Raw genomic sequence first — 15,102 nt, 5'->3', positions numbered from 1 at the left:
CGGGAGCTGCGACAACGGAGCCACCCGCCCCGCCGGGCACCGAGGGAGGGACGGAGGGAGAGTCTCGGTGGCGGGGGCAGCTGCGCTGCGGGCGGGGGCCGTCTTCCTGTTTCGGCGGGGCCTTGCGCGGCCCGGTTGTTGGTTCGTGCTGAAATCTTCCTGCCTGTTGTGGGCGCCTCCTGATGCAGCAGGCATGTGTCAAGGGTTTGCTGTGAAACAAGTGGAAGAATAGCTGTTCTTTAGAGGAAAACTTGTAGGGAACAGAAACAGCCTCTAGAGCGAATTAAGCTTCGTAGGGATCAGATTCTACCATAATTCAATGCAATTCAGCTTCCAGTAGTGCTGTTAAGACGCATAAGAAATAAGGGGATGTATCCACTTCTCCTTTAAAAGGCAGTGGGCGCTCCTGCTCCAGCTTCCCATCCAAAGTCACTTCCTGGAGCACTGTAGGAGGAGGAGGGAGAGGAGCAGCAGCAGTGGCTTTCCCAGAAATTGACACTGTGCCATGTGCCTTCCTTCTCAGCCTCTGTATTTCACAAAAGGAAGGTAAGTCCAGGGATGCAGGACCTCTCCCTGTCCCATAGCCGCAGCCATGCTGTTAGTAACACTCACACTTAGAAAGTCTTGAATTGGCTCCCATTCCTTCAGCGTTTCCCAGTCATGGAGCATCTGGATTCAAATAATGCCTTCCATAGGAGGGAGCAAGTAAACTATCAGATGAATTCTCTGCTATAATTGCTGGGGACAATGTTACAATGTACTTTCTTTGCTCATGAATGGTTATGAGTTCAACTTTCATAATTGTTTGGAGAACTAGAACTCTTGTGGTTCTTCTTACCAGTAAACAAAACCCACTGTTCTGGCAGCGACTTTTAATTTGGATTCCCATTCTGAAGTGGTGACTTCACTCAGTTTCATCCTCATCTCTCCAAAAACGAAGCAACAGAATAAATAGAACCTTTTTTTTTTTTTTTTTTTTGTGAAGATTTATTGAACTGTAGCAATAGAATTCTCCCCCTTGAAAAATCTTCCATAGGAATTCCCTTATGAAACCATAAACTTTCCCTTACACCATAAAATACTGTCTTTGGTAGGGACATGGCTGTCATGACAACTTCTACAAGTGGGTATCTCCTCCCAAAGTGCATTAAACATTTTCCATGGCTTCTTGAATCAGTGTAAAGGAGAACTTGATCTTGTCTCACCTGAAGCAGTGCAACTGCTCTGTGACTTATGTTTTGTCTTGAGGATATGCATGTACTCCAATGTAAGTCAGCTGGTCCACTGCCTCCAAATCAGAGATTCAGAAACAAACAAAGAGACAATACACCAAGATAAATACACAAGAGAATGCTTCTCTACTTAAACAAAGCCATTTTTACCATTTCTACACATCGCAGCCATGAAATGTTATTAATAAAGACCATGCTGTTTTATACCAACACTGAAACTGTGCAAAGTCAAAAGAAAAGTGAGAAAATTTAAGGGATTGCAGAGACCGCATCTGAGTTATATACAAGATGTGTGATTTTTTTTCTTTTTAATGTAAATTTGCTTTGCCGTTGCGACAGATAAAAGATTTCTGCAAGCCCATGGGACCACTGAAATGCTTTCAGCCAGACCCTGGCATGAATGCTTATAGATTAAGCGCTGATTCCTGCAGACTTTTGCTTTCAGCTTAATTCAGCATTGCAGTTTTTGTTTTGGTAGAAACCTACCCACGCAATGTACAAAATGACACTGCTTGTTCATACACATTTTCTAGGTACTCTGTGTGGATTTTTTTCTTTTTTTCTTTTTTTATTTTTAGCAAACAATTTTACCTTTAGAAATCAGAAACTGCTTACTGGCAATGATATATTTAAAACAGTCCCATGAACAGTGACTCCACCTTTGAAGTGCAGCATGGGAATGCAGTGGGTGTGCTGCTGGCTCAAGGCACAATACTGTATCATAATTACAGATCCCTGCAACAGGCAGAGGTGTATCTGCCCATGCCAAAATCCCAGGGAAATTGGAAAAGGCAGATAAGGCCCACATTCAGAAATGTTTTTAAACAAGCTTACCCCACAGTGTCTTCATGTCCTTATTCTTTTACCTCTTACACATTCTATTATTCCTCTATCTTCTCACTCCTTTTTTTTTTTTTCCCCACTATTTAATCTGCCATTCTCAAGAATCTTTCCCACTTAAAATTACAGTGATCACAGAAGTCTAATTACTCTTCTCATGTGCTCCATCATTCTCTTACCTGCACTGTAAACTCCTGTGGCAGATTTTCCCCTTTTCTGTTGTTATATAGAACCTAGTACAAATAGGATCCCAGCTCTGGCATGCCTCTGGCATTAACGCTTTAAATATGGGGAAAATGATAGGCAGACCTGTTCTGTAAAATATACCAGGTGCCACTTCACATGCTGAGGCCTCACTGACAGTCACTTAGGTAAAAATAAAAGGCAAATTGGTACCCAGAGCAGATGTCCTTCTATGTGAAGTTCCACTCCTCACTCCTGATGACAGACAAACAGGTCTGAACAAACAACGTTGGGATCTGCAGAAGGGAAGCACATCAAAATGGATGCGTGTTGCCAGCAGGACCTCTTTGGAAATGTCACTCTGTGAGGGGTGTGGAGGGGAGGTTAATCAGAGAGCAGTGAGTTGTCAGGGTCTGGAGAAGCCCAACCACAGATGAACAAACCTAAGCAAGCAATCATGGAGTCTGCTATAAAAAGTTGCCATCTCTTGTTCTGCCTCCATCACCCACATATACTGCCAGGCTCCTTGAGATTTTCTCATGATGAAAAGGCAAGTTTCATGCTCCCAGAAGGCTAGTTCAGGGCTTCTCCTGTTCATTTCCATGTGGTAAAATAATTTGAGAAATCTTGTTTTGAAATTAATCGTGAATGGAAGATTCCTGTCCAGTGCACCGAGACAATCTTTAATACCAAAAAGTCACTACTTACTTAGGTAATCATTGTGGCTTCTCCAGCTCTGTGCAACAGCAGTTACTTGGCTCTGAGGGGTCTATAAACGGAAGGAAAGAACTTGTCAAAGAAGGAAGTAAAGAATCATATGGGCTGATATATTTGGTATCAGTCAAATGAGAATAGATCCCAGAAATCCTTACTCCAACTCTTGTCCTTTAATAACTATTAAACCATTCTTTAGTGATTGTTTTATGTTAGCCACAACAGAGGGTGGAAATGGCAGGTAGGAGGAGTAGCATAACTTGATTTTCTCTTTGTTTCCATGCATGTCACTTCATGGATTTCTGTTCTTTTCCACCTAAGATAGGAATCACGCTTGTCCTTATTTCAGAATTAGGTGCTGTAATCATCCATCGCTGTTGACAAACTTGTTCACACCAGGTCTAACTGGATCCAAATCTTGCATTACTTCTTTTAGGAGCTGTGACCTGGAGGCAGAGTTAAAACAGGCTTTCCAGAACCAAGTGTTGTTTCATCTCAGCAGTGCAAATGTAAATGTAACTAGAAAAGCGTTCAACTCAATAAATACTCTACTAGATTCTGTCCAATCTAAACCTTTGGTAGACTTTTCCACTCGTCTTCTGCTGGATGATGTTTTCAGCATGTGTATCTGTGGTGCTCTTTCATTTGCGTGTCTGTGGTACTCTACTTCCATCTTCACTGCTGTGTTTCTGTATCCTACCTTTATTTTCCTCTGGGACATTCAACAGAAGAAATTCAGAGAAAATATTACAGGGACTGAGATCTGCTTTTCAAAAACAATGCTTTTGTGATGGTGGAATATTCTCCTGTTTTGCATACTGTCAGGGATGTAACCCCTAGCTGCTCTTTAACTCACCCCAGCTCATCAACAAAACATAAAACATATTACAGGTAACTTACAGGCCCTTAGCATTTTAAGTTTCCTGGCAGCTCACTACAAAGAGCATCTGTTGGCTGGATGTCTCACAGCATGGGCCAGGAAGATTTGCAGAAGGTTTATATGCAGTACACTCCCAGTCTATGAGGAGCAACTCTTGGAAAACACCCAAGTGCATCAGTATCATACAAGGAAAATGTTGTCAGTTTCTTTGCTCTTCTGTCTTTCATGCACAACTAGAATGCGAACTTGTCATCAATGAATTTACACATATTATGTATGTTTTTAGTACTACACATAATTAGTAAAACAATAATGCAATTATAAGATAATGATTTCAGCTCAGAATTGAGACTTTTCTGAAAGCCTTGTGAGCAATCAGATTTCACTGTACATGCCTTAATTCATGACTCCCACACACTAAAAATTAACTGCTGGCAGAAAAGCAGTTCACTGTAGTGCAGGACTACTCTGCAATTATTATGTTCAACAGTGACCTTGGAAAGGTCTGTGAACAAAGTTGCTTTTTGTGGACAGTAACTGCTCTTGGTTTAGCTGGATGTAGATACACAAGAAGTAAATGTATCAGAAAGGCCAGGCTGGGGGATGTGTTCAGCACTGAGTTCTAGATATGGGACAATGTGTTTTTAAAAGAGAACAGATTTAACTACAGTGCTTTTCCTCTGAGGAAATTTATATTAGCTGTTATGAGAACAGCAACAAAAACATTTTTTCTTCTGAAATTTGGTCCTTGTTGACTTTAGCTTTTGACACTCCAGACAAAACAACACACATCTCATGTACTGTAAGCCAGACTAACACATACTTTCATGTGGACATGATATTTAGGATATAGGTCATGTAGTATCTTTAAATACACACAGCCATATTCCTCATAATCTGAATTATACCAGAATTGGCAAGTGCAACTACTCAGACCCTTTCATTAGCTACTGGCTTGGTTTGCTGCTTCTGCATGTAATGTCAAATGACTGGGCGATGGCAAACTGGGCTGTCTGTGTGGGAGGACAGACCACTGTTCCACATCATGTTTTCCTTACCATTCTCTACATCCAGATTTCTCTCCCTGCTCAACTCCACTCCCTTCCAGACCACGATTATAATCAACCCTCATCCTCTTCTCCCTATGAGGACCAGCTGCCCGCACCATGTCCTCCTTGCTCAGTTGCACATCTGGTTTTAACTGCTACCACAGAGCAATGCTAGAGCACTCACTGCTAGGCTGGAGAACTCTCAAGCCTAACAGAGCCAAAAAAACGTGCTAGAGGATGGAGTGTGGAGGGAACAGTTTGTGGGGCTGGAGAGTACTGCTAGTGACTGCGTATGATAGTATATGAGTTGGCTGTGAAACAGATTTTGTTAGGAAATGAAGGAGAGGAAACTGCAGGACATGCACTGGGAGTTTAAAAGACTGGCTTTTTATAGTGTTGGGATAACCTAAACAGAGTAAAAAGTTTTCTGAGGACCTGGCTTTCAGTGCCAAGCCAATCTAATCTGTAAATCTCCTGCTGTCAAAGCTTCACTACCTTAAATCAAGTTATAGCTGCTAGACTGCATGTTCCTCCAATGCAACAGCCATGTACGCTATCATCAAAGCTTTCCAGGTGCTTGATCTTACACTCTCATGCATTAAGTCCTACACTCCATCTGTGTTCTCCCCAGAGAGTTTCTCAGGTAATGGGAGGTGCCACTATAGCTAGTGCCCAGGGAGGCTGACAGAACTTCCTCAAGCCCAAAGCTTTCTGTTGTGTCTGTTGCTGATGAGTACTTCAAACAGACTCAAGATGCTTAGGAAGACCTTCTCATGCCAAGGGAGAAGTACAAGTGCAGCAGCACCCAGGGAAGAACTGAACTGAGAACACATGAAATACACTGTGCTGTTCTTAGCTGCAGAGCAAAGAGAGTCTGCTATGCCAACACAGAAAGCCATAACTGAGTTCAACTTTCTTATCTGCAACAGCTGTGAAGGCACTGTGTCACCTGGCAGGGCTCCTGGCAGACACGGCAAGCATGGGGACTAGGAAAGGGAGCATGTGGGACATGTGTTCCAAGGACAGGGCAAAGAAGTTAGGACAAGCCTGGGGATGAGTTAAGTGACAAAGAGGTGCCACTGGATACAATTTCCTAGCAATTAAGAACCTCCATGCTCCAACATTCCGTGCCCAGCAGCCAGGACCTAGTGGTGTGGAGCTGCTGGGATGAACACAATTTCATGGTGAGTATCCCTCTGGTGAGGAGCCAGTGGTCCTTCGTTAGCCTGCGTCTCCTTCTGGCATGTTCACTACTCTGTCCAGAAGCTCCAGCTGTGCCAATTGGAATTAGTGAAGTTTGGACAAGAGTTTTTTTCACTGTGACACTTTACTGGGAAAACAGAAAACAAGCAAATTACTTTCCTCAGCCTCCACTGTGTAACTTAGCATTCTCTTTGGCTTCTGAATGACAGCACATAGCACAGCTCCTCTCATGCCTGAGCACTCACAGCCTGAGTGTCCCTGCATGCTTAGTATTCAGCTGAGGTATCCCACTTTTGCACAGGGCAAACAGCAGAGCTGAATACCACAGCACAGGCTAGATGTGGTTAGCCATCTATGCATGCTTTCTTGACAGAAGCAAGCTAAATCTTATCATACCTCCTTACAAAACCAGTATTTCCTGCACTAACTAGAGCTTTTTGCTTTCAGGTACATGGAAAAGCTGTCATCAAGATTCTTGCCAGCAAACAGCAACGAATGTAGGTTCTCCGATTCACTTAACAGCCAGAGCTGGAGGTTCTTAAAAAGTGGCCTGGATGATTTCAGAAGCGGCTTCCCTCCTCCATCTGATAACACCATCATCCGAGGCAGAAAGGGGCTTTCCCCCATCATTCTACAGAGCAGATCCCACCTGTCTCAACAAAGGGCAGGGAAAACATCTGTTAAACCCACGTGCAAGCTCAAGTCAGAGGTGGAAGCCAGGAAGGAGTTCACAAATGACACTAATAATCACCTAAGCCACTGCCCTCAGTTACTGCATTCTCATTTGAATGACCGCATCTTTCCAAAGGTAAAGATGAAATAGTTGCTGCCATTCTCTCGCAGTAAACACCTGTCCAGTACCTGAACACAAAAACAGTCCATGATTGTGTTCCCTCTTGCCTTAAAAAGTCTCCTCCCTCATTATCAGTTACAACCAGAAAGCCAATGGAGTCCAAATGTATCTCTGATCTTATTATAGGAACAGTCATAAGAAACTGTCAACTTTCTGGGACGCCTTGCTGTCATGCTGAGATTAGTCACATGATTCAGTTACTAAACCACTCCCATAAGACACTGGACAGAATAGACTTTACCCTCCAGCCTTGGAAACCTCTCAGAATAGCCCTGAGTGTGCCACAAATAATAAAGAATCTCTGATAAAAAAATAAAAAATAAAAGGTGATCACATACTTTTTTCCCTATAATATGAAGCATGTACTGCCTAAAAAATTCAGATTAAAGTCTGCAACTCAGTCAAAATTCAGGGCTCAAATCCCACTGGAGCAGATGAAAACCCTGGCCCCTGACACAAATTCTTTGATTTCCCTCTCTTTGTACACAGAGAATGCCAAAGTGCAGAGCAAATCACAAGCCAGTTTATTCTGTAATGCTGCCAGGTGCATCTATTTACTTCAGTATTCGCTGGCGTGAAGGGAGGGGACAGAGAGACTTATGTGTATATGCCTCATTTTGGATTCAACCTGACTGGATACAGTTCAAGTAGTCCATACTCAATTCTAAGTGAACTGTAACCTATGGAGTACACACTTAAAATCAGCAAGCCAGTGGCGCAAGTTTTCCTGAGTTGTGAGTCATGTTCCACAGGAATGCCACTTTGACCTTACAAAGCTGAGGGGTGCTTACACTGGGATACAATAGGACAGACTCTGGGGAAGCAGAATTGAAATAAGCTGTAGCTATATTCATGCCTATGGTTCCACTTTATTCTTCTTTTGAAGTCAAAGATAAACTTTCTATATATTTCTATGGGAGCAAGTGACTCGGTGATCTTTAAAATCCCACTGCAATGCTCTAGGAATGTTTCTTTTAATTTTGTTAGTCCTACAATCAAGTTCTTAGTGGCTTGAAAAGCGTTCATGATCCAATTCTGCAGCTAAAAATTTATGTAGCTGCATCAAAACCTGGATACATTCTATCTCTATATACTGTCTTCTTGACTGAAGTAGATACCTTGCATAGCAAGCAAAAGATTTTTACAGTCTCTGCTAACTGGAGTTTACTATGGCTGTGCATCTGTGTGAAACTGCAGACCTACAATGAATGTTTGCTTTGAGTCTGTCTGTCATATGTCAAAAGCTGGTCTCTTGTTTCTAAAACACACATTGGTACTGAAGGCTGCAGTTAGATTATTTTGCAAACCTGGGTTACATTATTGTTTATTCAGGCAATCATATGACTCTAATAAAATTCTGAAATGTAAGTATCTTTTAGCAGGCAATAGCAGTGAGAGCAGTACAGCTGAGCTCTCTGGAGTCTCAGTACGTACAAATTCTGCTGTCCCAGTCCTTAATTGGGCAGACCTTACTGCTGTAAATGAGGAAATAGACAAAAAATGGCTCTTACTGGGGTCTTCCTGATTCCCAATGTCTGCTACACCTAAATGCAAACTTGGCAGGCCCAGAAACAGGCCAGAACGAGTCGTAGCTCCTACCCCTACTCCGAGCTAGTCTGTGGCAGCCATTAGCAAACAAATGTTTTATATGACAGCCTTGATACAAATAGCTTGTGTCTACCAGCTTATACAATGAGGTTGTTTGTGTCACAGCCCTCCAGCTCCTCCTGTCTTGGGGCAGGGCAACACGAGCCAAAGGCACGAAAGACACTTGCTTCCCTGAAAATGTGCCAGATGACAGAGGTCTTAAGTGGACAGTGCTGGAGGAGATGCAGAGACAGGCTGCAGGTCAGTAGCTCAGCTTCACCTTCCCTTAGTCCTGCTGAAAGCCTTGGCACCATGGTGGCTTGAGCACACACACTTACTGGATTTTACTGTGCTACAATAAACAAAGTTAATCAGCTGTTCGGGTAGGCAGGTCTCCAGCTTGCCTCTGAGTACAGCTGGTCACAGCTGCTCATGGCAACACTGCGTTCAATTATTTGCAGCATTTTTTTCAAAACAAAAGTGGTGCTGAAAAAAAAAATACTAGGGGTGGGGGGGTGAGAATGCTCCCCAAGAACCTACTGCAGTACCTGCCCATCTCCACCTTCCTCAGAAGGCAAGCAGCACAGCACACTTGCGCTGCTCCTAGGCCTGTGCATCTTGCAGAATCTAGCTCCCTGTCAGCGCTTGAGGACCAGCCCCTGTTCAGTGTTGTACTCTGTTGTGCCTGCTGGACTCAGTTTTGAGAATTTAATATCTCGTGCCTACAAGCAGCACTGGTCACTAATATGAGAACCATTAAGCTAGAACTTCAGTGTAGGCAGCAATACAGCATAGGTTAGCTGTATCCCTTGACACTGCAGCAAGAGTGAAATAGGGAATACTTCAGTAAAGCAAAAAATCACACCCTCAACCACATGACCCGAGTCTCAGGATAAAGTCACTGCATGGCATGTTAAACACCAATTGCTGGTCACATCTCATATTTTCCTCTAATGTAATTGGGTGGGAAGGGATTCTATGCTTTCTCCTGCCATCAGACCAAAGCAGCACATGAGTAAGTGACCGCTGACATCCTCTTGCAATCATGACACTCAAGAAAGAGGAAATTGCAAGAACAGTTTCAGAATAGGGCATGTAGATTTGATGTCAGCAGTATTTCAAGGCATGTGAAAGATTCCTACGGTTCCCTTATTTATATTCCTGGCTTCTTATTTTAGGTAAGAGAAATAAGTAACAGCAACAAAGATAACCCCGTGCAACTGTGTGGTACCAGATCTGTAATATGCTGTGTTTGGGTGGGGGAGATAAGCACTTTATCACCAGAGTTTATAGAATATTTGGGAAAATCCTTTTGCAAATGAGTTGTAAAGGGTTCTCAAAAGGTGACCAGATGAGGCTACCCAGAAAGAAAAGCAGAGTCAGGGGACTGGGAGCTTCATTTAGAATCCAATCACATGAGTTATAATATAGTATAAGTGCTTGCAGCTTTCAGGGAATTGTTATCTTCTCAAAGGGAGCACAAACAATCATATTCAGAAATTTATGCAGATATTTGGCATAAATCATCTCCTGAAGATTAAGAGTATCTTAACTTCCTAAGAATGAAATACTTGCACTCAGTGATGTATGAAGAAGTGTGAAAGAATAGATAGGCAACCTGAGGTGAGAAAAGTACTTGTCAAAAGAAAGGTCATTTAGGACCCGTACGACTTGTTTCTGTTCCTCTCTTCTGCAAGTCCTTGGCTCATGTGATACTTCATGTAGACCAATTGCAGACAAAGCTCAGCAAAGTCTTTCCTCAGAAAGGCAGATTAAATTTTGCCCGGCACCTTAAGAATCCAAGGGAATACCTAAGATGGTGTAAAGAACACATTTTTATGAGGCAGGTGAAGACACCAGTGACAAGGCTCTAAAGCATCCTTCAGTTATGACACACAGCTTCGCTTTACAGTGATTAATATCACATCTAGGCTAAAAGAATGCACCTAGGATGCTCCCAGATGAAAAAGATGTTTGCTTGTAATTCTTGCCCACACGGGTAATGTGCTGTAAGAGAGTGTAAAATTATATCACAGTCTACACCAGTGTTCTGCTGAGACTCCTCACAGGAGCTGCTCTTTTCCAGGAGTAAAAAACCCCACATTTCTGGCATTTTCTCACTTTTCCTGTCTGACTTTTCCTGTCTGACAAAAAATACAAGATTATACTACAACCTAAAACACAAATGCATATATTCTTTTTTATCACAAAACTGAAACCTGTGTTTATTTTCTCGGTGCACTTCAGACTTTGAACTTTGATAAATTTCTGTTACAAGTTGTTTGAAAATAAATATTTGGATGTCTTTTATGTTGCATTTTTCTGTAGGCCCGACAGGGTAAAGAGTTGAGACAGAAGTCAAAGCATGATGTCTATTGGAATTTAGGTGACCACCCAGGTCTATCAGCATGAATTTGCTAGAACATTTTAATTACTATTTAATTTATATGAGCTACTGGGTACCACAGCTTCAGTGAATCTTGGGATGTCCTTGACATGCTTAACATTTCATAGAATTCAGCCAAATACATTAAATTATATTTTATGTGTTAGGGGCTTGAATGGCTCATCACTGGCAAAATAACATAGCAGAACAAAATTACATCTTATTATAGCTTCATCTATTGCTGTGCTGTATACTGACCCCGTCATTCTGCATCAAGAGACTGGCCTGGACAAATGTTAAGCTCTCCCTCCAACCCAAGAAGAAATGCTAAAACAGATTACTAAAGGAAATTAAGAGCAGCATAAATATCTGGGGAAGGCTAAGAAAAGTGAGCACAGTGAGATGCAACTAGCAAGTGATAGTAGGTACCAAGAAGTCACTCATTATTAACATTTCTGATGAAGAAAACACCACCACAGGAGATTTTACTTTTTTTTTTTTTTTTTTCAGTGGAGAAAGAAATTAATGTTAGTCAAAACTTCAGTACTTTTTCTGCCTCATGCTACTGGAAAGTGCAACCATAGTCAAACAGCTAAGATAATTAACACTAGTGAGAAAGGACAAAGATCTCAGGATGCAACAGGGATGGGATAGGCTGCATAGCAATTATATTTGTTAATTGCCTTGAGTTAGCTAAGTGAGGATGAAATGCATTCTACTACAGGAAAAAAATGGTAGAACATAGTCATTAGCTGTTTCCTTGCAAATTCATGGAAAACAGGTGTATTTGCAAAGAATCTGTACAAGTTGCAGTGGCACCCAACTAGAAAACACTTCAAGGATGCTGAAGGGCTTCAGCTGGATTTACAATGATCCTGACATGTCAGACAAAACCTGGAAAAAAAGGGAGTATAAAAAAACAGGGCTAAATTACTTCTCCCAAGAAGAACTTCTCAGCTGTGCAAATACAGAACAAGGAACAACTGGCTAGGCTAAGGTTCACTGGAGAATACAGGGATTTGTAGAAGACTGTGAATGTCTGCAACATCCAGTCATGCACACACACACACACACACACACACACAGAAAGCATCCTATAAGGAGAGCAAAGATGAACATGAGATAACCCTCTGTCCCTCTGTTCTCCTCCATTCTTCTCAGCCTGGGTAAGATGACCTCGGAGGATGATGTCTTTGCCCAAGTTTGGTCGCTATTCTTTAAGAAAGCAGGAAGAGTTACAGGAATAATTACAAATCTATGACCAACATGCAAAGATGGAGCAAAATGAGTTATGGAATATGGATAAGCAGTATCGGAGGACTTGATTAAGAACCTCTAATTAAGAAGAAGGGAGATTCAAAGAAACTGGAAATACTTTACTCCCTATATGTCTTCGGGACAGAAGCTATGTAAAACACCATGAAGAACCTAACTGAGAGAACCCGCCCCTGTACTGGAGGCGAGAGCTTTCACCGTCACACACTTTCTCCTCCCATGCCACCTGCTGGCTATGCGAAATGCTGCACAGAGAAGAGTCAAGCATGCAAAGCCTACACTCGCAATTGTTATGAGGAAGAGGCGGGACAGAAACACAGTCAGGTTTATGATTTCGTCCAGGATCGTGATGCATGCCCAAAGTATATGAACGCTTAAACCTTCTCATTTTTCTGCTCTGTTGCGTAAGGACCCAGTGCAAAAAGATTTAAACAACTGCCAAGAAGACCCCTGTGGCAGCAAAAAGGCTAACTCCCAGTATGTCTTGAGTCTTGACTTGAGGTTTTGAACTGGCTTCTAATGAAAACTACTGTAGACTAAGCTTTGTGAGCTCTTATTAAGATATTTAAGAGATGATGTTATTCCTTTTCCTGTGCAGTGATAAGAAGAGGCATGTCTCTTCCTATTCACTTGACAAAGACTGCTTGTTTTTTAATTCTGTGCCAGTGAGAAGCTGTAGTGTAAGACCCAGCAATGTGCAAACACTGAAAACTCCTATTCATTATCAGAAATCTGCTACTTGCCTCTAAGCTCACCTATAACCTGTTCTTCTCCCTTCTCAACACAGGTTCGTGAAACTACCACAAGGTTTTTACTCTTGTTGCTGTTAAGGTCAGGAAGAGCTCCCTGAAAAGCTCCAGAAAGCTTGCCTGTCAAACTTTAATTGTTGAGTTGTCCATGGAACTTCCAGATGCCCCAGTAGTACAGCCCAAGGGTGCAACAGTGTTCCTTAATTTTTATTTCTTCTCTTCTTGTTCATGTTTCCATTTTGTTCTACTATAAAATTGGAAGAAATCACTGCCCAGAGCAGTACTCTCCACTGTCCTTAAAACAGCAACTGTATACCAGGAGATCAGACAGTGGAATGCAGCCAAGCTCATAAGCACTCCCTAAATAGCATCCCACGCTGCCACTATCAGAGCCAGAATAGCGGGATAGGTGTGCCACCGGTCTGATTTCAGCAGGGCATTTCTCACACTCTCTGAAGCTACAGCTGAGATTCCTTGTCACCACACTAGAGGGCACAGCTTACAATATAAAATTCAGAAAGGTCATTTGAATAAGGGTGTATGGGCTAGGGCTCATTAATAACAGGCATGCCTGTACAGCTGTTTATAGAATTGTAATAATATGTATTAACTCTACTGCACTGGTTCTGAAATATGAAGCGGTGGGTAGTTTGAGGCTCCTGTCCTTATCCCACTCAGCTGGCTGGTAATTCTGCAAAGTCACATGTAGCTTTTCAAAATGTTTCAGCAACTGCTACCACACTGACTGAGTAAACAATGGCGCAATGAAGCTCCAGTGTTCACAGAGCACACGCTTCTAAATTAATGCCATATCATAAATGATTTCATGAACAAACTAAAATCGTAAATTAGAAACAGAATTGGTTATGTCCCTGAGGGTCTGCCTCCTTGAGAAAACTGCCTCCTTGCCCATTCACTATAATGCTGCTTTGTTTGGTTCCAAGAAAAGCTTTCAAAGACATGAAATGCATTTTGGAACACATCAATGTGCCTTGGAAATTCTCTTAGGAGGCATATGTCCCCAAATTCTACATGATGCGAGCATTTCAGAAATTCCTAGAGAGGTAAGGTACCAAAACCCAGGTTAAGTTACTGACTGTGATGATCTGTGTTTGTTTCAGAGCAGGAATCTTCTTTAGCATCCAGGGAGCTCTTGGGCCGTGACTCTTCTCACTTCTGTTGAACATTTCTTCTTCTAACTCTTGTTAAATGCTCAGTCATTCAGGAATTTCAGCCTTAGCATTTGCCAAGAGCCTTGTTTTTATGAAGAGATACAAAATAAAAAATAGACAGCTAAAGAGGAGTTCCAAAGCACAAATTCTCTGCTACCTGGACAGGGTACCATTGTTACAATCCTGACTGAGCTACCTAAGACTAGCTGTATCCAACATAAATCCACACAGTGTCTGAAGAAAGGTCTGCCTTTCCTTTAGCCACTCATTCCTGTTTTCTCCCCTCTGTCTTTGTGCAGATGGAAAAGACTATTTTTTTTTTTTTTTTAGATTAATTTTTAGCTGTATCAGTTAGCTCATCTGACCTGTTTCAGTGGCTATATGAAAGCAAAGACCTGCACAAAACAGTAAGGACAGGGGAACCAAAGGGTCAGATAATCATTTTCTGCAACAGTATTTAAGTACACTGAAGTATAATCCTACTAGGCATTTTCCAAATTATGGAGCCTTTCCAGTTTTGCTGCCCACTGCAGCCATCACAGGCATGTAGTCATTGATAAAACTGTCTTTCCATTGAACCTCTTGCTCACCAAAACCTCCCTCACCTCTAAAATGTGTCCAGCTCATTAGAAATGGCCATTCCACAGTGGAATTCCACATAGGAAGGCCCAGGACTAGGAGACAATAGCACTCAAAGTGCATTTGCATTGGTGGATGCTGATGACACTTGAGAGCAACTGGGGAAAGTAGCAGATGCCCTCTAGGGTCTTCCCCAGGAATCTGGGTTACAGAACTGTCCTTCCCTGCCTGTGAGAAGAGGAAGTTTGTCTCTGGTGGCACCTTGGTTCTTTGTGACTCTTTTTATAGTCACTCAAATGCATGACATCAAACAATTATTCCCTGAGAGCTCCCTGGTTTAGTTTCTTTTGCAGATACTGGGTGAAAAGGAGACCGAGCAACAGAAGAGACTTGTATGAAC

The 15,102-nt window shown here is 42.2% G+C and overlaps 1 protein-coding gene across 4 annotated transcripts; it reads left to right on the top strand.

The window, feature by feature from the left end:
- The first annotated feature begins 438 nt into the window (after positions 1 to 438).
- LOC101751418 (protein FAM47E) lies at positions 439 to 12,112 on the top strand. Of its 4 annotated transcripts, XM_046940811.1 has the most exons (4): positions 439 to 546; positions 6,549 to 6,909; positions 8,668 to 8,802; positions 12,089 to 12,112. In XM_046940811.1, the coding sequence occupies exons 1-4, from the start codon at positions 506 to 508 to the stop codon at positions 12,095 to 12,097; spliced, it is 546 nt and encodes a 181-aa protein (XP_046796767.1). In that variant the 5' UTR covers positions 439 to 505; the 3' UTR covers positions 12,098 to 12,112. The 4 variants fall into 4 exon arrangements, with proteins under 4 accessions (XP_046796767.1, XP_046796766.1, XP_046796768.1 ...); XM_046940810.1 differs by lacking the exon at positions 12,089 to 12,112 and having other exon boundaries at positions 8,668 to 10,769; XM_046940812.1 differs by lacking the exons at positions 8,668 to 8,802; positions 12,089 to 12,112 and adding an exon at positions 7,081 to 7,306.
- Positions 12,113 to 15,102: the final 2,990 nt, after the last annotated feature.

This window comes from Gallus gallus, chromosome 4, assembly GCF_016699485.2.
Source record: "Gallus gallus isolate bGalGal1 chromosome 4, bGalGal1.mat.broiler.GRCg7b, whole genome shotgun sequence".
In the NCBI taxonomy this organism is placed as follows: Eukaryota; Metazoa; Chordata; class Aves; order Galliformes; family Phasianidae; genus Gallus; species Gallus gallus.
This window is presented reverse-complemented; position numbering and strand designations above follow the sequence as displayed.

Excerpts from the sequence above, each read along its gene's own strand:
- LOC101751418 (XM_046940810.1), top strand. The coding sequence starts at position 506 with ATGTGCCTTCCTTCTCAGCCTCTGTATTTCACAAAAGGAAG. Across the intron at positions 547-6,548 it reads CTGTATTTCACAAAAGGAAG|GTACATGGAAAAGCTGTCAT; the intron begins GTAAGTCCAGGG and ends TTTTGCTTTCAG. Across the intron at positions 6,910-8,667 it reads ATGACCGCATCTTTCCAAAG|CCCTCCAGCTCCTCCTGTCT; the intron begins GTAAAGATGAAA and ends TTTGTGTCACAG.